This window comes from Gigantopelta aegis, chromosome 4 (genome assembly GCF_016097555.1).
Source record: "Gigantopelta aegis isolate Gae_Host chromosome 4, Gae_host_genome, whole genome shotgun sequence".
NCBI classification, from domain to species: Eukaryota; Metazoa; Mollusca; class Gastropoda; order Neomphalida; family Peltospiridae; genus Gigantopelta; species Gigantopelta aegis.
In genome coordinates, this window is record NC_054702.1 from 98,033,807 (window position 1) to 98,058,285 (window position 24,479).

At 35.8% G+C, this 24,479-nt stretch overlaps 1 protein-coding gene across 1 annotated transcript; it reads right to left on the minus strand.

The window, feature by feature from the left end:
* Positions 1 to 304: 304 nt before the first annotated feature.
* Positions 305 to 24,468, minus strand: LOC121371530 (ATP-binding cassette sub-family C member 10-like). The gene is made up of 18 exons (XM_041497491.1): positions 24,334 to 24,468; positions 20,457 to 22,283; positions 19,762 to 19,989; positions 19,055 to 19,217; positions 18,451 to 18,599; positions 16,875 to 17,126; positions 15,605 to 15,703; positions 11,899 to 12,088; positions 10,540 to 10,782; positions 8,665 to 8,791; positions 8,191 to 8,374; positions 6,642 to 6,857; positions 5,953 to 6,080; positions 4,561 to 4,730; positions 3,914 to 4,074; positions 2,824 to 3,077; positions 2,066 to 2,309; positions 305 to 1,086 (listed from the first exon to the last, which is right to left on the minus strand). Exons 2-18 carry the CDS (start codon positions 22,050 to 22,052, stop codon positions 841 to 843), a joined length of 4,650 nt encoding a protein of 1,549 aa, XP_041353425.1. The 5' UTR covers positions 22,053 to 22,283; positions 24,334 to 24,468; the 3' UTR covers positions 305 to 840.
* Between the last annotated feature and the right edge of the window lie 11 nt (positions 24,469 to 24,479).

Here is a 24,479-nt window from a genome sequence, read left to right on the forward strand (position 1 = left end):
CTGTTCTGGGGGGTCACCTGTATTAAGCAGTCACCTGTCTTTAAAAGACCACTTTTTTATGCTTCCTTTGATCGCTGCTTAACACATTTCATTGTACATATATTTCAGCTGAGGGACCATACTTAAAACAGTAGGCCTATGTATGCTAAAAATCACGACTGTTGCACCGCCTCTCCCTTTGCATTCATGGGATGCAAGGCATGTTGATAAAATGCCTTCATCTTCTCCCCACAATACTTGTCCGATTGATATCTGGTATTAAGATCAACTGGGTTTTTTTTATAAAGAGTCATGGACCACAGGCTCAGAATACTCAATGCTTATTTAATTATATAAAAGTCATCACATTTACTTTCACACAATAGAACAACATAAAACAAGGCCCCACAGATTGTCACAAATAAGCATTGGCATAGCCGGGGTGGGGTGGGATGGTCATGGTAGGGACCATGGCCCTCCTCAATCACACCTCTTTTGTTTTCCATACCACATTATATATTTTCCTGTTGCTCCATAACAGGACTCTTAAGACTCCCAAATGTCAGTGCCCCTATATAGAATCCAGTGCAAATGACCAAGCATTCAGTTTCTCTCATATAAAATGTCAGTGCAAATATCTGAGCATTCAGTTTCTCCCATATAAAATGCCAGTACAAATGACCTAGCATTCAGTTTCTCCCATATAAAATGTCAGTGCAAATGACCAAGCATTCAGTTTCTCTCATATAAAATGGCAGTGCAAATGACTGAGCATTCAGTTTCTCTGATATAAAATGGCAGTGCAAATGACTGAGCATTCAGTTTCTCTGATATAAAATGGCAGTGCAAATGACCAAGCATTCAGTTTCTCCCATGCACAAGCTGGTGAAATAAAGAGTTAGTCTTCTGAAGGAGAACCCCAGGAGGAGCAAACTCCAGAGCCTGACCTTCGCTCATGACGAGCACTCTGTCACTGTCGAGAATGGTGTTGATGCGGTGAGCTATCGTCAGCACTGTGCTGTCCTTGAATGCCTCCCTTATTGTCTCCTGAATCAGACTGTCTGTCTCCAGGTCCACACTAGCTGTAGCCTCATCTATACACAACACCTACATAAAACAAATTTATTACAGATTTATTCTAAAATGTCTTCAGGAAAATATAGTGCAAACATATTAATTGAAAAACCCCAATAGTAATACATGAATTTCTAACATGTATATCACAGAATTTTGACATGAAATTTGTATCAAAATTGTATAAAAATTTGTATCAAACTACTTCGTACTGAACTATATATGTGTAAGAAATGAATGATAACCCCCAGTTATACAGAATGAAGGTAAATTATTACAAATACACAATCACCTCTATCTTCAAATGTGGGGGCGGGACACAGCCCAGTCATAAAGCGCTTAGCCTGATGCACGGTCGGTCTGGGATCGATCCCCGTCAGTGGGCCCATTGGGCCATTTCTCGTTCCAGCCAGTGCACCACGACTGGTATATCAAAGGCCGTGGTATGTACTACCCTGTCTGTGGGATGGTGCATAAAAGATCCCTTGCTGATAATCGAAAAGAGTAGCCCATGAAATGGCGACAGCGGGTTTCCTCTATCAATATCTGTGTGGTCCGTAACCATATCTCTGACGCCATATAACCATAAACAAAATGTGTTGAGTGTGTCGTTAAATAAAACATTTCTTTCTTTCTTTCTGTCTTCAAATGTGGTGTGCATTTTGAGCGATAACAAAAGACTAACTAAAATTAATAGTTTTAAAGTTTAAAAGTGGATCTAATGTGTTGTCATTTAATTAATTTTTTTATTAATGTTTTTTTAAATTATTATTTTCTTTAATGAGAGGTGCACATGTACCCATACCTACATCCTTGATACAGACATATATGGTTGCTTCACGTAAGTACTGTATATGTAACATTGTTTCAAAATGGTATTGCTACATCTTAATGTCCTGAAATTGGTTTTTTAGGTGTGTTGTAATAATAACCTAATATATAACCCATAAATATAATCTACATGACCCGTAAATATGATGTACATGACCCGTAAATCAAATAAGCGAACTACCTTAGCCTGAGTAAGAAGAGCTCTGGCTAGACACAGGAGCTGTCGTTGTCCAACAGAAAAGTGTTTTCCTTTTTCAGCCACATCTGAGTCCAGCCCCCCAAGCTGTACCACGGCTTCTGCTAAATGACATCGCTCTAAAACAGTCCACAACTCCCTGTCTCGAAATCGATTTGTAGGATCCAGGTTTTCTCTCACAGAGCCACTGAACAAAAAGGGATCTTGTGGAATGACCGCTAGACGTGACCTGTTAACAGCAGAAAAAATATGTCTTTTTACTTTCTTCTGATGGCTGCAAATATTATGTATTCAAGCAAATCATACCAAAAGATCATGTTCTTTTTCTAGCAGCAAATAAAGTTTATTGCATGACAAAACCCAATGTAAAATACCAAAATAGTATCTTTAAAAAGATAAAAAGAAACATTGTCAAATCAAAGAAACAATGTATGGAGCTGTGGTAAACATGAATGAATATTGCACCAAACTACAACCCCTGCAATTACCCACCTGAATCGGCAATGCTGTGGAGATTGCTGCAGTTTTTAATTCTCTATGGCATATTTGTCTGTGGACTATATTCAAATTTTTTTAATCGACGTCATGATTGGGTTTTGTATTCACCATTCTCAAGGTAAACTATGAGAATGTTGCCATCCCTACACCATGATGAGGAACAGCACTTGCAGAGGAATTTACCAAAATAAAATAATGAATGGAAACATTTGTTGAAAAAAGAACTGTGGTTCGTTAAAAGTTACCTGATATCCTTCAAGTCAAGATGAGCAAGGTTCACCCCATCAAGACTTATCTCCCCTGACTGGATCTCCACCATCCGAAACAAGACTAAAAACAAACTGGACTTTCCCGACCCAGTTCTTCCCACAATTCCTATCTTCTCAGCTGGCTCAGTCTCAAAGTTGACAACATCCAAAGCATTTTGTAGATTTGGTCTGTACCTCATCATCACTTCACGAAAACAAACCTTTCCGTGTTGTGGCCACTGAGGATGAACCTTTAGAAATACAGTTTTATTTTTAAGACACAGCTGAAAATTATTGCACCCAGAATATAAACTTAATAACTACTGGTTAAGCTCAAGAACATTAAATTATTTCACAGAGGACATAAAATTAATAACAAAGGGTACAGTAACTTATCTGTTATCCTCTGCATTTGACACAAATACTTTATAAGGGTAAGATCTAATGATCCAGGCAGGATGTAGGGCTAGCTAGGATAGCTGGAAAAGGCAGTTATAGACCTAACACAGCTCTAGCAGGATAACTGTAGAATTAGAAGAGTCGAGGCCTAGTACAGCCCAGATAGGACAACTGTTGATGCAAGAAAGTCCAGGCAGGACAACTAAAGACCTACAACAGCACCAGCAGGATAGTTATAGATCTAGAATACTAGCCTCGGTGGCGTCGTGGTTAAGCCATCGGACATAAGGCTGATAGGTACAGGTTTTGCAGCCTGGTACTGGCTCTCACCCAGAGCAAGTTTTAACCACTCGGTGGGTAGGTGTAAGGCCACTACACCCTCTTCTCTCTCACTAACCACTAACAATTAACAACTAACCCACTGTCCTGGACATACAGCCCAGATAGCTGAAGTGTGTGCTCACTAACCACTAACAATTAACAACTAACCCACTGTCCTGGACATACAGCCCAGATAGCTGAAGTGTGTGCTCAGGACAGCGTGCTTGAACCGTAATTGGATATAAGCAAAATTAATAAGTTGAAATAGATCTAGAACATTTTTAACATCTTATTCATACTTGGTATAAAAGTTGAAATCATTATCATCAACATGAGGTCTTGATTGCTAGCAACTGAAATGACTTACAAAAATACTCCCATCCCACTGTTCACTGGGTACATCCTCAATGTATTCCTGGGTCCTCTCCACACTAACAAGCTGTTTCTCGGTTTCTGTGAATGACATCACAACTCCACCCAGCAGATTGGTGATAGACAGAGAGTAAGAAATTGCCAGTCCTACAAGACCTATAATGCAAAACAAAATGGTACAAAATGTTACTGAGATTTTATAGTTGACGTATAAGTTTGGAGCAAAAGATAAATTAAATTTCCTAATAGGCGGTATGCAAATATACATTTCTATTGATTGCTCCAGCTAATTTTGTTGTTTTCTAAACCAAACCAAATTTAACACAGAACTATAAAACAGATGGAAATTGTATCTAAAATTCACCATGATCTATATAATTATATTCACCAAATTCCACCCAAGTTTATATTTAGTGATATAACAAACAACACATTGCAGTTATTTTACTTCAGTGCATATTCCTAAATAGGTCACTCTTCTTTGTTACTCTGTTCAATATTTGCTATGACATGGAAAAGAAAAAACATCAAATATAAATTTGATACCATGGGTTTTTTCCTTCTCCAAAAATTACTCATTTCAAATGTATTATAACATACAAATGTGATACATCATATACTGATATAAACCATCAAACATACCTGGATCAATACCACGATAATTGTGCTCCAGCACTGCAATGAAAGCCACTCCAGTAACCATGAGAACCCCCAGCATCTGCAGTCTGAAATCCAACCACCTTGCAGCTGCCTTGTTGGCAAACATGGCTCGTTGATTTATGTCAAGTCTTTTTAAATTCTCCTTTGCAAATCTGAATTGAAATTACACATATGTATTTACAGTACAGTCTTCTCCAACTGTCTACAAAGGCAAGTTTTTAATTGTTTTTGATCCTATCAGATGACAAATTAACCTGTTTTTTGTTTGTTATGTATATAAATATGATATCTGGCTAATAACATTTTGGATAAATCAGCATCTTTTTCAGGTTTTTAAACACTGACTGAAACAAATCTGATTCCCTTAGATGGCTGCTTAACACAGGATAATATGCATTTTACTTCCTTTTATTCTTCATCTCTGATATCTCTGACAAAGTACAAATCATATTTCTGCAATGACATGACTACAAAATCCTCTCACAAATTTTGAAACATAAATAATTATAATCAGATTTAATATTCTACTTAAATTTCTTCCTTGTCATCACATCTCATTTTCCAGTTCTACATAACAGAAAAACAGAATTGATTCAAACTACCTGCCTCAGTGGTTTAGTGGTAGGTACTGGTTTGTATCCTGGTACCGACTTCAACACTAGCAACTAACCGCTAACTCACTATCCTGGCAGACAGCCTAGATAACTGATACAAACTACCTGCCTCAGTGGTTTAGTGGTAGGTACTGGTTTGTATCCTGGTACCGACTTCAACACTAGCAACTAACCGCTAACTCACTATCCTGGCAGACAGCCTAGATAACTGATACAAACTACCTGCCTCAGTGGTTTAGTGGTAGGTACTGGTTTGTATCCTGGTACCGACTTCAACACTAGCAACTAACCGCTAACTCACTGTCCTGGCAGACAGCCTAGATAACTGATACAAACTACCTGCCTCAGTGGTTTAGTGGTAGGTACTGGTTTGTATCCTGGTACCGACTTCAACACTAGCAACTAACCGCTAACTCACTGTCCTGGCAGACAGCCTAGATAACTGATACAAACTACCTGCCTCAGTGGTTTAGTGGTAGGTACTGGTTTGTATCCTGGTACCGACTTCAACACTAGCAACTAACCGCTAACTCACTGTCCTGGCAGACAGCCTAGATAACTGATACAAACTACCTGCCTCAGTGGTTTAGTGGTAGGTACTGGTTTGTATCCTGGTACCGACTTCAACACTAGCAACTGACCGCTAACTCACTGTCCTGGCAGACAGCCTAGATAACTGAGGTATATGCCCAGGACAGCGTGCTTGAACCTTAATTAATAAGCATGAAAATATGTTAAAAATGAAATGATTTGAACTAACCTGTTGGATTCTCTCAAAGCTCTGATCGTTGTTAATCCTGTGAGAGTCTCAGAAAAATGAGCATAGATAGGAGACAGGGTCACACTTGAAATACGTTTAATTTCTCTTGATGTGTGGCGGTAGTAATGCTGGAAAATGAAATCAACAAAATGTATGTTCTTTGAATCAATTTACTTCAGGGGAACCAATATCTATGTTTTTATCAAAGATTACCTGGGCTTTTGATGATACATTAAAGAAAGACTGATATGCACATCTGCCATTATGTCAGTATGAGAAATAGCGACAGCTATTTTGTATATAGCACACTATGGTTATTTCAACACTTGTTGTAACAGAGCTCATATATTTGTCAATATATTACCAAAACCAAAAGAAATAAAGGAAATAGTTGTTTAATCATATCTCAGCACATTTTAAATAATGGCTATTTGGTAGTTAACATATAGTTATTACAACACTTAGTTTAGATATATAATAAGCGAGGAAATCTTTAATACACATTTTACCATATAGAGGAATGCACATACCATAGACTTTGATATACCAGTATTGTGGCACTGGTTGGGTTGGGATAAAAACCAGACTGAATCACCAAGGATGATCAATCCCATGATGCATTGCATCTCAAACAAGCATTCTACTATGGAGCTAGAAAAAGCAAATGACTGGTAACATAGACAACATACCTGGATCTTGTAATACAGTAGGGACAGGGGTACTAATACAATGGTGAAGTACGGCAGCCCATAGCAGGTGATAACGAGAGTTCCCAGAATGCCGTACGCCTGTGCCAGGAAGATGTTCAGGATGAAAGGGAGAGAATCGTCAACAGCATACAGGTCGGAGGAGAATCGGTTGATAATCCGACCTATTGGCGTTGTGTCAAAAAATGAAACAGGGGCCTGAGAACAAATTAAGAAAATAGTGCACAAATAAATTTCTGTAATGAAAAGATCATGACAACAGTGACAAAAGTAATATGCATATTTAATATAAATAATATATATTACACAAACATTTGTCAGACACAGTATAATTAAATAAACTTTATGATATGCCTGGTCGGGGTAGACTGGTAAACGAGTTACCAGTTATTATAAAATTTATGTCCCGAGTTTGTTATTCTATTTATTTCCCCAGCTATTTTTTTTTTTTTAAAAGCCTATATTTTTGATATAGCCTACATCGGCTACACGTCCATGCATATAGAAATAACGTAAACTACTTTACTGTTTGGGTATTGCTTAACTTTGTATTTTATTCATGGTTCACAGATAATTTTCAAAACCCAAAGTTCTATATATTCTGTAAAAAAAGAAATCTATAACGAATTGCAATAAACTATCATTTTATTACAAATTTAACACTGAAACCAGAAAGACGTAAATGCAAACAACTATGTGATGTCATTGTGTGTGCTTTGCCAAATCGTGATTACGTCATATTTAGTACCGACAAGGTGTTTGGTTTGTTGCATCAAATCGTCCAATAGTAGTGTACGTTAAACCAATGCATGATAATTTCTCAGTGAGAAATTATGATTTTTATTTTCCTCATTATGAGTGCCTGCTGGGGTAATAAATAATGATTATATTCCAACTGCAAGAGGTGTCACCTTACTTTCTGAAGGCCAAAACACAGTAAGTTTTCTTTGTTTAATCAGCTACTGGATGTCAAAAGTTTGGTAATTTTATATGCACTTTCCCATAGAGGACACAAACAGCACATACCACAGCCTTTGACATACCAGTTATTGTGCATTGGTTAGGGCAGATAAAAACCCAGAGGGTTTGCAAAAGTGGTTCAATCCTCTGACCCAAGCACTTTGGGTGAGTACTATATCGACAACTATAGTCTGTCCCCTCATTTTATTGAAATGTTTTTTGTAAATAATTTCAGTTTGGTTTGACGTAAGAAGAAAAGTAAAAGTGTTTTGGAAATAACAAAGAAATACAATTTGTGTGTGCAATTTACAAATCAATCGGCTCAGAAATAAATAACTTGTAGTGAATTACATAGTATGAAAAAAAATGCTATCCCTGTGGGACGGACTATAGATCATACCCATGGTTCTGTAACAAGAGCTTCTATTAAAAAACCCGGAAAAAAACCCATTTAAAATGTTGACAGTTATAGTAGACTATAAGGTAAGTGCATGGCGTCTCTATACTTTATAGGAAAGACAGTTAAAGTTTGTTTTGTTTAACGAAATCACTAAAGCCAGAGTAATTTTACCTTTAGTACAGAAGATAGCAGGTGCTTGTGAATGACTTGTGCAGCACAGATACCTCCGAAAGCAAACAGGAAGGCTCTGCTAAGAGTGAACAGTGAGTTAGCTCCAGCTAAACACCCATACACAGTGAGATAGAAAGATATGTCACTATCTTCTGTGGTATTCGATGAGGAAATGGCAGTCATTCTGTGAAGAGTCAATAAGAAGAGGAAAATAAATAATTAAATCTTTGTAATTATTATGTATTTCAAGAGGAAATGTTAATATCTCTGTGAATGGTTGTTTAAACATTAAAGTTAAAATGTTCAAACATATTATATAAAAAAACAAACAATGAAAATGCTAATGCAAAATTAGGCACTGTACAACTTAATTTAGCACAAGTATACAATCATCTAAATATGCTTATTTCTGGGAAACAAAATCAATTATGTATTAAAAATTAAACTATTGTTGCATTAAAAATTATACCTTACCCATGAGGAGTCTGTATAGAGGGAAAGGTGAAGATGAAATCCTGGTTGTAGGTGGTGTTGGTGCTGTTACCATGGTGACTGTGAGAGATCCAGTAGGACAACCACCAATCATTTATATTTCGTGAAGCTTAAAGAAAATTAGCAAAAAAAATGGTAGTCTGATTGTAGAATAAAATCTTTAAAACATTATAGTTACCAAATATGACAAAAGATTTATTCTGCAATCTATAATCTGAAGATCTCAATGGTCTAAGATCATCAAAAACATTTTGCAAATAGATAAATAAGATGCTTACAAACTAGACTAAAAATATCTTGAGTTCATCAGGTTACTAGTCAAATAAACCATCCATTTTTATGAATAATGGCTACAAAATATATAAAATTATTTATCTTAGATGTTTACGTTGTTCCCTGTTTAAAGCACCCTGTACATGTTACACATTTTCTAACACATATCGACCATAGCTAGCTCTGGGTAATCAAAACATTTCACCATATTGTCTGTTAAACTTTATAGATTTAAAGGTGCAGACCCTAGTTTTAACCCGTAGGAAATGGACACTAAGTTTAGTTAATTTACAAACGTGTAACTAATTTGGATAAAGTTACAATAGAGCGAAAGAAGAGTCTGTGACGTTGAAATTGAGAAATATCCTTAAAAATAGACTAGAACTCGAATCAATAACCACTTCTTCTCAGATGCATGTGTGTTTTTAAAAATATGAAAAATGCATTTTTTTGGTATTAGAAACACCAAGATGACTAGAAACACTTTGGTTCTATGGAAATGGATAATGTAAACAACAGAATATAAATAATGATTCACTGCAGTGATCATAATAGTGAAAAATATTCTGTAGAGTTTAAAAACTAGGGTCTGCCCCTTTAAAGGGACACACCCAAGTTACGGCTAGTTGTTAACCATTACGGCGTTGTTTTTCGCTATTAAACCCATTTTGTCACAAATAAAATTGCACTTTACTTACATTTTATTATTTAGAATACACATTTCCATTCACCTGAAGTGTTTTTTGGTAATCCTGGTAATCCTGATGTTTGTAAAACCACGAAATGCATTTGTTTATATTTCTTAAAAATCCGCGTGCACTCGAGAAAAAAACGTTAAGCAAGCGAGGTCCAATCTATTTTTAGAGGGAATCTTCCTGTGTAAACGTCACAGATGTTGGCATACCACGTGACCGTTATCATTTTGGTTCGGTTTGCTTTCTCGTGCACGTTCGCGCAATCAACATCCGATTTGTTGTCGTTTGCTAGTTGTTCATTTGTGAGATTTTTCTTCACAGTTCGTGAACATTTTCAGTAACAATAAAGTTCAGACAAGTAAGTATCTCAATACAAAACGTTACAAACCCTTAAAACCAATAATTTTGCTAAGTCTTATGATATCTGGAGAGGGGATACAACCAGGACAGAACAGTTGGAACATGTCCAGGAGAGGTGAAAGGAACGCACCCCAAGTCTGTGTACACTCTGTGAAATTTGTCGTGACGTAGGCATTGTTGTGCTTCGAGCAACATCTAGCGGTGACATCAGAATACTAACTTTCAAAATTATTTCAAGCAATTGGGACATGGGGATTCCCATGGTATTTATCAATACAAAACCTGCTTTTTCACTCCATTTGATAAAAACGTGATCTAAGTGTGTTACAGGTTTGTAGATTAACCAAATTATAATTTATTTTCGCTGGATGGAACTAGGGCGTGCGGCTTTAAGAAACCCACAATTAATTTTTTTTAAATAATAAACATGTTACATGAATTTACTTCCCTAAATTAAAATAAAATTTATCAATTACGTTAAAATTCCTAAATGACAAATTTGGCAATCAGCAGCGCTACACCTGCATACCTTGCATGAAAAACAAAGCAAGCAGGATCAGTGGAGAGAGACACATTCCAATAGCTTTCCAGTAGGACTTGTAGACATGGAGGTTGACAACGCCCTTTTCCTTGCGTTCCTCTTCCACCAGATTATCACTGCTGTCTATACCGTCAACACACACAGACTCCTCATCAACATCAGCTACAGAACCTCGGTGGACAGTACTTTCAGAGTTTAATATAACTGAAGACAGTATATCTTCTGGAGGACCTACAAATCAAAATGGCAGATGAATTATATTACATGACATGACAAATGGTGCATTTGTTTTGGCAAAAAGTTTACATATCGAGTTGAAAACAGGAACTGTGTTTAGAAAAGAAAATGATAGGTTAAAATAACTGACCAATTTGAAGCTCTTTTTAAAAAACAATATTTTAGAAATAAAACAAGTTTTATTTTAGATGTTTATTTTCACCAATCTATTTCATTTCCAATGTTACCTAATGCATGATATAATGTTAACTTTTGTATTAAATAAAGTAACATTTTTGGGACATTTAAAGGTACATAACATTCATGCTGTTATTTTCCAGTCACAAACATTATAGAGATATTATATACTCTTCAAAAAACGTAGGGGTACTCTAATAAGAATTTACAATTACCAAAATTGTAAGTTATATTAGCTGTGGGGAATGATTTTATGATAATAGTGAATTAATTGGACAAACATTACAACTGGTAGTTCAGTATTACAGTAGGTTTTATGACCACCAAAGATCTTGAAGGACGACTGGGGTCAAAAGTGAAATTTGAAAGTTGACTTTTTTTATTAATAAATCGCAAATTCAAACAATAAAAATGACTAAAAACAAAACAGTAACAACTGTATGATCAACAGAATGAAAAAGATTGACAGAAATAATGTTCCACAGTGATTAATTGACCTTCCTGGAAATTGTCAAAATCGAGAATGACACCCCACGCACGTGTACGGGGCAACTGCGTGATGCACGTGCAAACAATAGAATGTGTTTCGGTGTGTTGAAAAACAGACCTGAACATTCTTTACTAGGATGTCTGTGGTCACAGCGTATGTTTGGTCTAATAGTTGATATTAACAGTAATATTTCAGGTTCCCCTACTTTTTTTGAAGAGTATAATTAAGACTTAATGCTCATTACATACAAGAAAAATATGTAAACTGTATAAGTGCTAAAGTCATTGCATTTGGGCCTACATAAAAACACTTAGACTCAAAACTTGAGCAAAATCTCCAAACTTTATCTAAATGCTATTTGTATGTGTTAAAACAATGAGTCTACACTTTAGAGTTTTATAATGATGTAGCCAGACGTAGAGAAGACCGACTGAATCACTTACCAGCTTTAGCAATTTTACCATCCTCCATCACCAAAATCAGATCTGCCTTGGAAAGAAACTTTGTGTGGTGAGTGCAAAGGATTCGTGTCTTGTTTTTAAGCAATCCCATGATGCACTTGTGGTAAAGATGATTTGCAACATGGGCATCCACAGCTGCTAGTGGATCATCCAGAAGATAGACCTCTTTGTCCTGTAAAAACATACAAATATCAACATAATTTATCCCCTTCATACTACATAGTCCATTCCTTGACGTGGACAGGGGGCTTGTATGTCTCAGTGACCCAGACAGGTAAGCCAGCAGGAGCTTTGGCTTCTGTTAAAGGAGACCGGGACACCAAACCATATATACGGCGTAATGAATTGTTTGCCGTCATAAACCACAACACGCAACTACCGCGCTCCCCTTATTGAGTAAGTTAAGCGTGCCAGTCTTGGTTGGGGTTTTATTTTCGCCGATCTCCGATGTTTGCCGGAAACTGTCGACAATTGATGACCTAGACCTGTGACGTCATCGATGAGAGGAAAACTGAAGAAACTACCAAGCAGCATGGACGAACATAGCGATTCGAGTGACGAAGAATTGTGTCCAGCTTGTGCTAATGGCATCAAACCGTGTCAGTTTGAACCACTTATCAGAGACTTTGTCCCTAATCCTGGAAATGTTGTCTTAGACGAAAATTCGGATGAATCAACTGCCGACGAGGACGAGGAAGCCACACGGTCATAGACTAGCATACAAGCATTTTTTTAAACATAATTTTTTACAGACATTTTTAATGTAAACTGAAGCAAATGGACCTAATTAGAAGAAAAGCACACAAAATGTAATAATATTTATCCATAAATCTTGTTCAGCATAGATGTAAATATGGCACGTCAGTGGATATTCCAAAGGCTGATTTCGCAAATTTGCAAAAAGCGTCCCCTCCTCACCAAAGCAAGATATAATAATTTAACAAAAAACTTTGTTCTCTTAACTAGTTACCCTCCAAGTTTTAATGTGCTTGGTTAAACAGTGTATTTTTAATTATTAAGAAAATGTGTTACCAGTCTGCCGAAACTGTCCACAGCCGGGTACAGAAACACAGAAATGTTGGAAAATATACTGTTGCCACATACTGACAATCACGTTACAACTAATGTCTTATCGACAATATTATTATGTAGTCTTTGCATTTATTAATATAAAATACAACAGGCCTGTAGGAACAGGGGCGGGCCTAGGGACTTGTTCTCCATCACACACTCTAGGATAAAAATGTTTTAAATTTTCACTACTCTGCATAAGTAAAGATGATATAAAGATAAAAATCTAGTTTGTATCCCTCACTAGAGACCGTATCCCCCCTCCCACTTCAAATATCGTTCCTACAGGCCTGTACAAATGTTAATAATATGTAGAGGGTGAGGTTAGGAGCCAGTTCCTTTTATCTTTAGGATTTTGTAATCATGATTTCAAACCAACTGTTTCAGGTAGTTTGCTCCACATACTGACATAAAACACATTTGTTATATATTGGAATAATTTTTTTTTTTTTACAATATATCCAGTGTTATTTTCTTTAATCATTCATGGAGGAAGAAGGAAGTCCTGATGAAAATATATTACAGGTAAAACAAAATAATATATGATGCTTATTCCATGTGGTAACTATCGTTAATTTTGCTTTAAATTGCTAGATGCCAAAAGTGATTAATTATATTATTTTATGGTAACAGTCGAAAATTAGACAACCAATTGTTTCAACCTTTGCCAAAGGTACCAGGTTTTCTGCCAGAAAATAATTTGAGGGTACGTAATAAAACAGGCCCGTAGGGACTGGTGTGTGTGTGTGCCCCCCACTTTTTTACCATTGTAACCAAAAGTTTATACCCGGTCCGTCAGTGCCCCCCCCCCCGTCGTTCCTACGGGCCTGTAAAAACTAAATATATTCAAAGGAGTATATTGGGTGGTTATAAGTTTGAAATGTTTTTTTTTATTGAACATTTTATTTCATGCACTTTTATAAATTTTAAACAGCAATTATGTTACTATAGTCTATCGAAAAAATAAAACATTATATATATATATATATATATATATATATATATATATATATACACACACACTCATTAATATCTGAGATTTTTTAGCACATACATATAAGTTTACCCTCCGCACCCTCTGGCAGAAACCCAGGGTAGGTATTAAAATAATTATTTGGTGTAGAGTATTTTTAATATGACATACAGAAAGCATTGAAAAGTACAATTTTATTATGCTTTAATAATCGACATTAGCTTTAAAATTATTTAACCATCATTCCTTCTGGCCAGAGTACATATGTTGTTTCTAACAAAGTGTTAGCATTTTAATTTTAATGGCAATATACTGAACTGGCGATAAACATTGTTAACTAACGTAATAATTCACGTTTTGAAGGTGTTTTGTTATGAGGTTAACAAACCAACTAGATCAAGAGACGTCAGTATGGAGTCGTTATGGGCTGTCGGTGAAAATTAATTTGGTAATTATAGGTAAATAAATGTGATTTAAATATTCGTATGTGAACAAATTGCAATACCTTTTTTTAATGTATATCTTAAGTACATACTTGTTTTAATTTTCACATTGTAAATGTACCATAACCTGCTGTATTTAGTTGTTGTAAAGCCCATTTGACGACAATAATGCGTCCATGTTTTAAAACAATTTTCGTTTTTTTTTAGAAATCGAAACCATGATGTTTCTTGGGATGCATTGCTGTTACTGTTTCAGTTAAACACTGCGCAGTTAACCATCATATAATTACGTCGACAGTATATAATAACACTAATTATCTTGTAAATTAAATTTCCGATAAACCTGGAGACAAAAAAAAGAAGAAGATGACTAAAAGGCACAACCAAAGAATCAACACGCTGGTATTGCTTGGTAAATCTCACCGATGACGTATTGCCTCGCTTTGCATAATCCCGCCCACTTCTGTTTTTACCCCAAACCTAAGATGCGCAGCTGACCAGTGCCTCGCAGAGAGCCGGGCATTAAGAGTAATGCGGTCTTTGACGCGAACGTAATCCATTACACACTACATGTCTTTTGGTGTCCGGTCTCCTTTAAGGACACCCAAGCTAGACTGGTCAATGGGTAGAGGCTAGACTGATATGGACTAAGGGTGAGGTAACCCTAACAGAAACCTCAAGTGCTGAAGTCAGAGGTATTGGGCCGCACGGCGCACTCTAATAGACCACAATACCATGCATCAACAGCTATTATGACTACAGCATAATTTATTTAACTTGTTGTAGTAAATGTATACTGAAACAATTCATATTTTAAACTGGAAAAAAAAATATATGCCATTAATTTGATTTTGATTTCATTTTAAGTTTCGTAAAAAAAATGTCAAACAACTGTTTAAGTTATATTTATTGACAAATTTTTAAAAATATATTAAATAAAAACATATGGTAGTATAATAAACAAAGTAACTGGACAACAAAAGATTACCATGGTCAACACCACGAGGCATTTATAATTTCCTCTAAGCATGACACAAACAATATAATTTGTATTTTGGGTAAATATACATTAAAAAAACAACAAACAAAACAAAAACAAAAAGGAAATAAACATAAACATAAATAAAGTGTATTATAATACTCCATAACCTGAACTCTGTAAGTAATTTAGTTTTTTTTTATTGAATTAGGTGATTATTACCTGATAGATGGCCCTTGCCAGAGATATTCGAGCTTTCTGTCCCCCACTTAGAGTGACCCCATTCTCACCTACTTCAGTGCAGTCCCCGGCTGGTAACATCTAAATAAATGATAAACACAATTAATTCTTCTACATGTACTTACATGAACCAAAAGAAGATAATATTTAGCAGACAGGCATCTTTCTCCAAAAAACAAAAACATATATACTCAACAATGAAAGTTTAGCAATTATCTTTTATGACATCTAAATTTGCCATGGTTGAAAAAACATCAAAGAAAACCAGGTCCTCCTGTTGTGTTAAGGCAAAGGTTGATGAGTTTATGCTGTTTGTAAATGATAAACATTTCAGATGTGAATACTAATTAATAAAAATAGGTTAATTTATAAATGTTATGCCATTTTTTTAACATTAGCTAAACTTTCGTTGTTGAGTATACATGTATATATGTTTAATTAATTTAATCATATTTTGTTTCCAAATTAGGAGAACAGATATAATTATTTAATAGACTAAAATAATGCTAATACTGGACTTAGTGCTTACTGAAGTCAAAGCAGAAACAGTACTTTTATCCATTTTATCACAGCTTAATTTGATTTTGATTTATATGTACTAAAACTATCAACAAAAATTTGTGAAATAGACAATAACTTACAAGTTACGAGGAATTACAGATTATCTGTCCCTCGTGAAATTAATGTTGTCAGTCAAGAGCTTTAGCAAGTATCGAGTATCGAGTGGGTTATTGTATTTATTACCCATAGTGTACATAGTTTAGAAACTTAAACTTTAAACTTCTTACATGACACAAACTATTATATATATAATATACAAGACGTGAAAGTCTGAGGAAACTGATGATGTCACGAATGAAAAGCAATGATGTCAAAAGCTATCTTTAGGTACACAAATCAAATGTAAGCAAGAGAGGTCACATTCGTAATGAACTGATGTTTCTAGTGGGAAGTGAATGAACTACAAAGAAATTAGTTTAGAGCATGTTTAATTGTTAACAAGAACAAACTGCTTGAATGATTTCAACAAAAACTGAACACTGGTGGAGCTAAATGTTTTGTAAAATCTCATCGACGAGAGCCGACAGTCGAGGAAACCGATGATGTCACCAAACTAACGTCATGATGTCAGCGGGGAAAGATAGCTTCTATCCCTAGGGAAAGACAGAAAATATATTCACCTGGATCTCACTGCCCATATGGGTAATAAAACATTTTAATATACAGACAGAAAACCCCACGTCATTTTTACCTTCAAATCATCAGTCAAAGCACATGCCTCCAACAGTGAATCATACTTCACTGCATTGTATGGCTTGCCGAACAAGATGTTGTTTCTAATCGTGTCATGTTGAATCCAGGCTTCCTGCGCGACCAGAGCGAAGCCCGACTCCTGGCAGCCAACAGACACCTTCCCAGTCAGCCTGGTCATCTCAGCCAGGAGCGCACTTAGGAGGGAGCTCTTACCAGAACCAACCTTCCCAATAACACCAACAAACTGACCCTGAAAGTAACAGTCCACTGGAGAAATAAATGTGAAAAATTACTTTCACAATCAATTTTCCATTTGAACCACTATTTAAATGTTCACAACATTGTCGGTTGTTAATGTCAATACATTTAACATATGAGATAAATAATAAAGCTTTAAAAAAAATATTATAAATGATATAGCCTATTATATAATATTATTATTCAATGGATTTTGTTTTTAATAGTTTAAACCCCACCTCCCCTCCCAAACCCACCCCACCTCCAAATTGCTGAGACAACAGACAATAATACATAAAAAAATATTTTAATAAAGATTTGGGATTTTTTTCACTGAATAATCCATTTACAATTTGGAGTGCTTGCTAGAGGTGTTTTGATGACTGGGTCTTTTCTCGCTCCAACCAGTATGCCATGACTGTTATAACAGATGCTGTGGCAAGTTCTGTCCTGTCTGTAAATGGTGCATATAAAAGATCCCTTGCTGCTAATACACAAATGTAGCAGGTTTCCTCTAAGAATGTTAGAATTATCAAATGTCTGACATCCAATAGCTGATGATTATAATATATTAATGTTCTCTGGTGGTGTCTTTAAACAAAACAGATTACAAGTTCAATGGTATGGTAACTATTATGAAAACAAAAAGGTTGCTTTGTTTAACAACACCATTAGAGCACACTGATTTATTTATCATCAGCTATTGGATGTCAAATATTTAGTAATTTTGACTTATAGTCTTAGAGAAGAAACCTGCTAAACTTTTCCATTAGTAGCAAGGGATGCACCATTCCAGACATGATAGCATATACCATGACCTTTGATATACCAGTCGTGGTGCCACCAATGGGGAATGATCCTAGACCAATGCTATTATGAAGTCAGTTGATTCCAGGGTCTTGTCAAGACATCAGGGCTGTACTTCGCCTATAATAAGTGGCGATGCATTAAAAACAACCCAGGGTCCTCTCCGGAGGACATTTCTAAAACTAGGACACATGGAGGGTAGGATGGGCTGCATCCCTACTAGATATGACCATGAGCATAATTAGACAATAAGCTCAATATAATAGCCATGCTTTACAATGTTGCCAATATTGAAGATTCTACATGTAAACACAACATAAGACATGAATAATGACAGGGCTAGCTCTGGCAGTCGCCAAATTTGCCAATTGCGAATTTTGAAAACAACTGGCGAATTTTATTTTGAGTTGGCGAAATACTTACTACATTTTATGATAAAATAACTGGTTTTCTGACATTTTTGAAGTTTAACAGATAATTTGGCGAAACTTTGTGTTCACCCAGAGTTAGCCTTGATATTATGATCATACCATATGAATATTCAGTGAGATGTTGGTCAGCTGAAGAGTATTGGGATGAGGACTGGGTGTACTGGATAAACTCTCTGGTCTCTTAGCTTCACCTTGCTGCTGCCAGGAAAATGTTCCATTTGACACAGCAATCAAAGGATCAGAGTATGCTATAAAATGATAATTAACACTGACAATCAAACTAAATTATCTTTACAAATAGGTACACACATAATAATCTGATATGAATGAGCAACACATACTGCAAAGTTATACTGACAAAGGCTGTACTAGGTAAAGCTAATATAACTCTCATGGAGTGATGCTGCATTATTCCAATGATTTTAGTGATGCATGGTAAAGTGATTCATTATATGAATTTGTAGATTAAAACAATTTAGCAAATTAGAATAACTTCAACAGGACATAAAAAATACTTACAAAACATTTTTGTTTCAATTTCTGATTTAATTAATTTATCTTTAATTTTTTTTTTAAATTGTTGATTCCTACCCCTTCCAGTCCCTACCATCCTTCAGTTTAACAGTTTTCTATCTGTCAACCAACTTCCTATTGTTCACTATAATTTATTTTAAGAGGATAATTAACTGAAATGAGCAAGTACATGTTGACTGTGAGTAATACTGTTCAAAATCCAGATTGTCCAGCTGAAAGAATGCCGTAACTCTTTTCATAGACACCCAAGACTCCATCAGACCGTTTATTACCCAAGGAAAAGCATTCAGAGGTCCTATGAGCATCAGAAACAAAGACAGGCTGGTAAAAACCTGAAATATAACACACACAAAAATTTGTTTACAGATCATTATTAAGAAAAGAAAAAAAAAAAAAATATGTCATTTAAATTATGTGTACTTGTACAAAATACATGTATATATCTCTTGGCAAGAGATTATTACAATACAAGCAATACATTGTAATCAATGGCTTGAATCATAGTTTATATACTGATCTTTACCACACTTATTTTGAATCTGATGGTTCCAATGTAATAAATGTATGTGTGTGAGAGCTGTGTGTGTGTAATGTGGTAATTATAAAACATAAAAAATATATATTGTAATAAAAGTAATTCTCAAGAAAAAGATACTATACATGAATTAATACCCTCTGTTGATGAACATTTAAATAAATAAATAAATAAATAAATAAATACATTTCAAAAAACCCATAAATACACTAACAAAAACATACAAAAGATAGAAATAAACTTTAAATAACTACAAGAGCAATTCTCAAATCTCAAATTTAGCTTGCACCTCATTAATTTATGCAACAAATCATAGCTTAGGTAACCTATGCTTTTCTTACTTTAGCTGCAGTGAGTTTATTCCCCATCAAGACGAAGGTTGTGAATGTAATTATGGATATCAGCACTGGAGTTGTTGCCCAAAAGTAAACACAAAGTGCATCAAGGTACTTTCTTCCTTTTAGACTTTTTAATTCAGCATCTCGTAACTTATTTATTTTCTCAACAAAGTGGTCTTCCCAGGCATAAAACTTAACAACACGAATCCCAGCCAATACTTCAGCCATAACCTACAAGTGAAATAAAATAAAAGTCATTGCAACTGATCAAAATCATATGATTACAGCATTTGTGTAAATATAACACAGGTGTAGGAAGGTCCAAAAAAATTAAAATAACATAAAACAAAGACTCATATACTCAAGTCATACCTCCTTCTAACCACCACCACCCAAGAAAAAAACATCCCGTACAAAAAAAAAAGCCTCCAACCCCAACCCAAAAGAAAAACCAACAACACACAAACAAACAAAATATCCCACAATAAATACAAACTGATATAATTATTAAAAAGCAAAGAAACCAAAGTATATTATACATGCATTAAAGGACGATAGTTTTAACGCTTGGGGACTACCATAAACTATAAATGTAAACTGAAATTCTCATACAATAGGCAATAATGACATTATTTGCTGTCTAAATATGCAACTTTTAAAAGCCACAATTTAATTTTTGAGTGAATGTATTCTTATACCTTTACTCTTAAATCTTTCTGCTGCATCATCTTCTGACTAAGGTCACCAATTTTCACAGCAAGCTGTCTGTTAATTGGCACCAGAATAAGAGCAAATGCCAAGCCAGCGAGAAATGCCAAGCCCACCTGCTGGTGAAGAAGGTACAGTGACACGGCAATCTGAAATGGAAGACTCCAGAAGGCATGGAAACTCGGACAGAAATTTACAATCCTGTCCGTGTCTGTACTCATGAAGTTGACGATCTCACCAGTGCTGAACCGTGATGCCGAGACACTATTCACAGCAAGCGCTTTCTTATACACTGTGCTAATTATCGCACATCTTATTTTCAATCCAATTATTTGTGAATTATAGTCAAACTGGGTTGAGCAAATTGTTCCAAGAAATGTTGATATAGTTAGACCTAGAGCATACAAATATCCATGGAAGTTAGTTTCTGTTTTGTTTTCTATGTATGCAACCAATAGGTTGAGCAAGATTGGGCCAGCAAATCCAAATCCATCAGCAAGCAGTTTCAAAATTCCTAACAAATAATACTGGACTCCAAAAGCAGAGTTCAGGGCCCTTAAAAGACTGTCATGTTTTGTGTTCATGTCCCTCTCTCTGTTCATAGATCTAAATGAAACTTCTGAATCAATACCTTCTCCGTTAATATTTTCCACTGGTAAATGATTCTGAGTTTCAATTTCATCATTTTTCTGTTTTAAGACATCTCTTCTACTTTGTAACAACTCAGTGAACTCAAAGTCAATCTTATCAGTGTTCAGTCTGTTTGGTAATTGAAAGAGATCATTTGCACTGTTGATTTGGCCCTTTGACCCCTTGTTCATCATTGGCTGGACCCAGTGGAATGTTATGAACGTCAAGCAGTTTGCACATTCTCTTGGTCTCTGCATCAGTACAGTTCCAGGTCTGTCGACTCCACTATATGACTGGATATGATCCCATGTTATAACTTCTGTTTCTGGCGAATCATAATTGAGATTTCTTGTAAACAAATCTGTTCTGTATATTCTGTTTTTGTTAGGTATCAAAGAAATAAGATACAAAACCTGAAGACCGAGAACTATAAAGCATGTATACACTTCGGAAAGATCACGATTAGAAGAGAGTTCCATACTCTGTAAAATAACAGTTCGTATATGCACAGACAGTGCTACCAGTGTTAGTAGAAATATCACAAACATGTTCAACGGACCACGCAAGCTTACATTGTGAAGATATCTCAAGTTGCTTATAAAAACTAGATGCAACAGCCACGATAATGATACAATCCCTGTGTCAACAGCATCAACATAACTTACACTGTTTTTCAGTAATGTTACTGAAAATACCAGTTGTAAAACTGGAGCAAGGAACAAAAGAAATACTGTCAAGAATCGTAACAGTAAGAACCATGTCCACGAAACATGAAGCTGACTCCCATAAAATCGTTTCTGTCTCTGTCCAATGTAGAAAGTACTTGCAATGGCCAGAAGTGCATGCACTGGACATATTATGACCACCTTCTCAAAGCAATTACCAAAATCATTGCCAGTCCATGCTGTGAAATTCTCAGAGTGCCCACAAAATGTATGCCAGTTCCAATTTGCCATTATTCCTATTATGGCTTTGGATCATGCAGTTTTTAATTCAGAACCACCTGTGTAAGACTCCAAAAATCTATATCAACTTATTTTTTTCACTTAGAAATATGGCACTGGTAAGCTATGATCTTTCACTATTCGTATGTCGATATTGTCAGCTGTCCATGGTAACTGAACATAAACAGTGGCTCCCTGTGTCAGTATGTCGGCACATGACACTTTCCTTCTGCAACTCCTCACCTTTAATTTAAAAACAAATTTGATATTGATGACTAGAATATTTAAATTAAAAAACATAATCATTGTATTCAATTTATGATTAAATTCAAGTCTTCATCATACCGATCTGTATAATCTGGTGTCTATTTCATTAAACATAAACAAGAAGGAAGGAATGTTTTATTTAACGACGCACTCAACACATTTTATTTATGGTTATATAGCATACTACGTATGGTTAAGGACCACACAGATATTGAGGGAGGAAACCCACTGTCGCCACTTCATGGGTTATTCTTTTCGATTAGCAGCAAGGGATTTTTTATATGCACCATCCCATAGACAGGATAGCTCATACCATGGTCTTTGATGTACCAGTCGTGGTGCACTGGCATGAGCGAGTCTACATAAAATGCCACAGCTTTAATATACCAATTATGGATGATGTGATGCTGTATGTATGTGAAATAACCCACAGAGGACTCTTTAGTTGATAGGGACATGATTTAGCTCAGTGGGTTGAGCTCTTGCCTGCGGTGCTTGTTATGCAGGATCAAATCATCTTGGTCAGGATTTCTGCCAGAGGGTAAAACGAGTACCCGAAATATTTTGCAGATTTTTTAACCTTTTGAAAAAATTAATAAATCTTACTGTATGATTTTCTTGACCCTAACCCTAAACTTAACCCCTGTCAAAATTCTAAAATAAGCAGACATCTCTGTTTACAGGTCAGTATTTTTAAAAAAATTCATAATTCTGGACAAAATATTAATTTTAAATTTTAAAAGATGAAAGAAATAAAAAGTAACTTTTATCAAATATATACATATCAAAAAATTACCATTGGATATGTTTTATTTATTGTGTACCAAAACAATGGTCCGAAAGGTGACTCGTCGACCTTAGTAAACCTAGCTTTTACACTCAGGCACTGATAACGAATTGGGAGAGGGAGAGGGAGAAGGAGAGGGAGAGGGCTCAATTAGTAAGAGTGCTCGCCTGAGGTAATTGGGTCGTAGGATACAGTACACCTCCTCAGTGGGCACACAGTTTTTCTTCTGTCCCAACCAGTAGGCCTACCTCATTTAGCGCAAACTCGACATTTATTTTGATGAACTACCCGGTACTCATTATTGATATATCACAGTGCTATGTGCTGTCTTGCTGCAAACTGAAAATTTAAATGCCAGACAACTCGGCCCGGAGGACAACTCGGCCCAGACAACTCGGCCCACGTCGAGACAGCTCGGCCCAGAGTTCTGAGACAACCCGGCCCACTGCGAGACAACTCGGCCTGGAGTCCAGCGACAAATCAGCACTGGGACAATCTTGTCTATTGTTGGACAAGTGTTGTTTTTTAAATTAAAGTATTCTCACCGAAATAAAAGAATGTACTTTTGTTAGTATTGAATTAGTACCCCCTTAACCTTAACGTCCCGAAACGAAGTGTCATGTCGGATTGATAAATTGCTGATCCATTTATCTTTGAAGATAGTTTCCGCTGTTCGAATAATTTGTTTTTGTTCTACAGTCGGTGACCTAACCATTGGAAATGATCGTTATTATAACTATTTATGTATATGTGTTCTGTTGTTTTTTTGCGTACATATGTGCGTATGTATTTAATGTAATAAATGTTGGAATTTGGCAAATGATGTCTTTTGCGTTATTTCTATAGTACAATACTTCTAGAAACCCATCCAACACTACGATATGCACGTACGACATGCACAATTGTCATTCTTAATGGTGACCATATAGTTAGCGGTATCTATCAGTATAATGCAGTCTTAATAACTCGGCCCAGAGTTGTCCAAGACAACTTGGCCACGGGGCCAAGCTGTCTCGACGTGGGCCAAGCTGTCTCGACGTGGGCCGAGTTGTCTGGGCCGAGTTGTCTGGTCCCCAAAAATTGTAGGTTTCCTAATAACTTAAATTATTAAGACTATAAAATTACCAAATGTTTGACATCAGTATTGGACTAGAAGCAGAACAGTTATTTTAAGCTTGAACTAGCACTTGGTAGCAGTGGAACGTTTCTGAGCTACACTGCAGCATGTTATGTGCATACCTGTTGTCCTATAGCCACTGCCAACAGTAAATTGCAAATCGGCCATCTACAAACACACTAAAATATTGCAGTAGCTAGGGCTTGTCATTTAGTTTTCATGGTCAAAGCACAGTTTTCGTTCAGGCCGACACAAAGAAAACAATGCC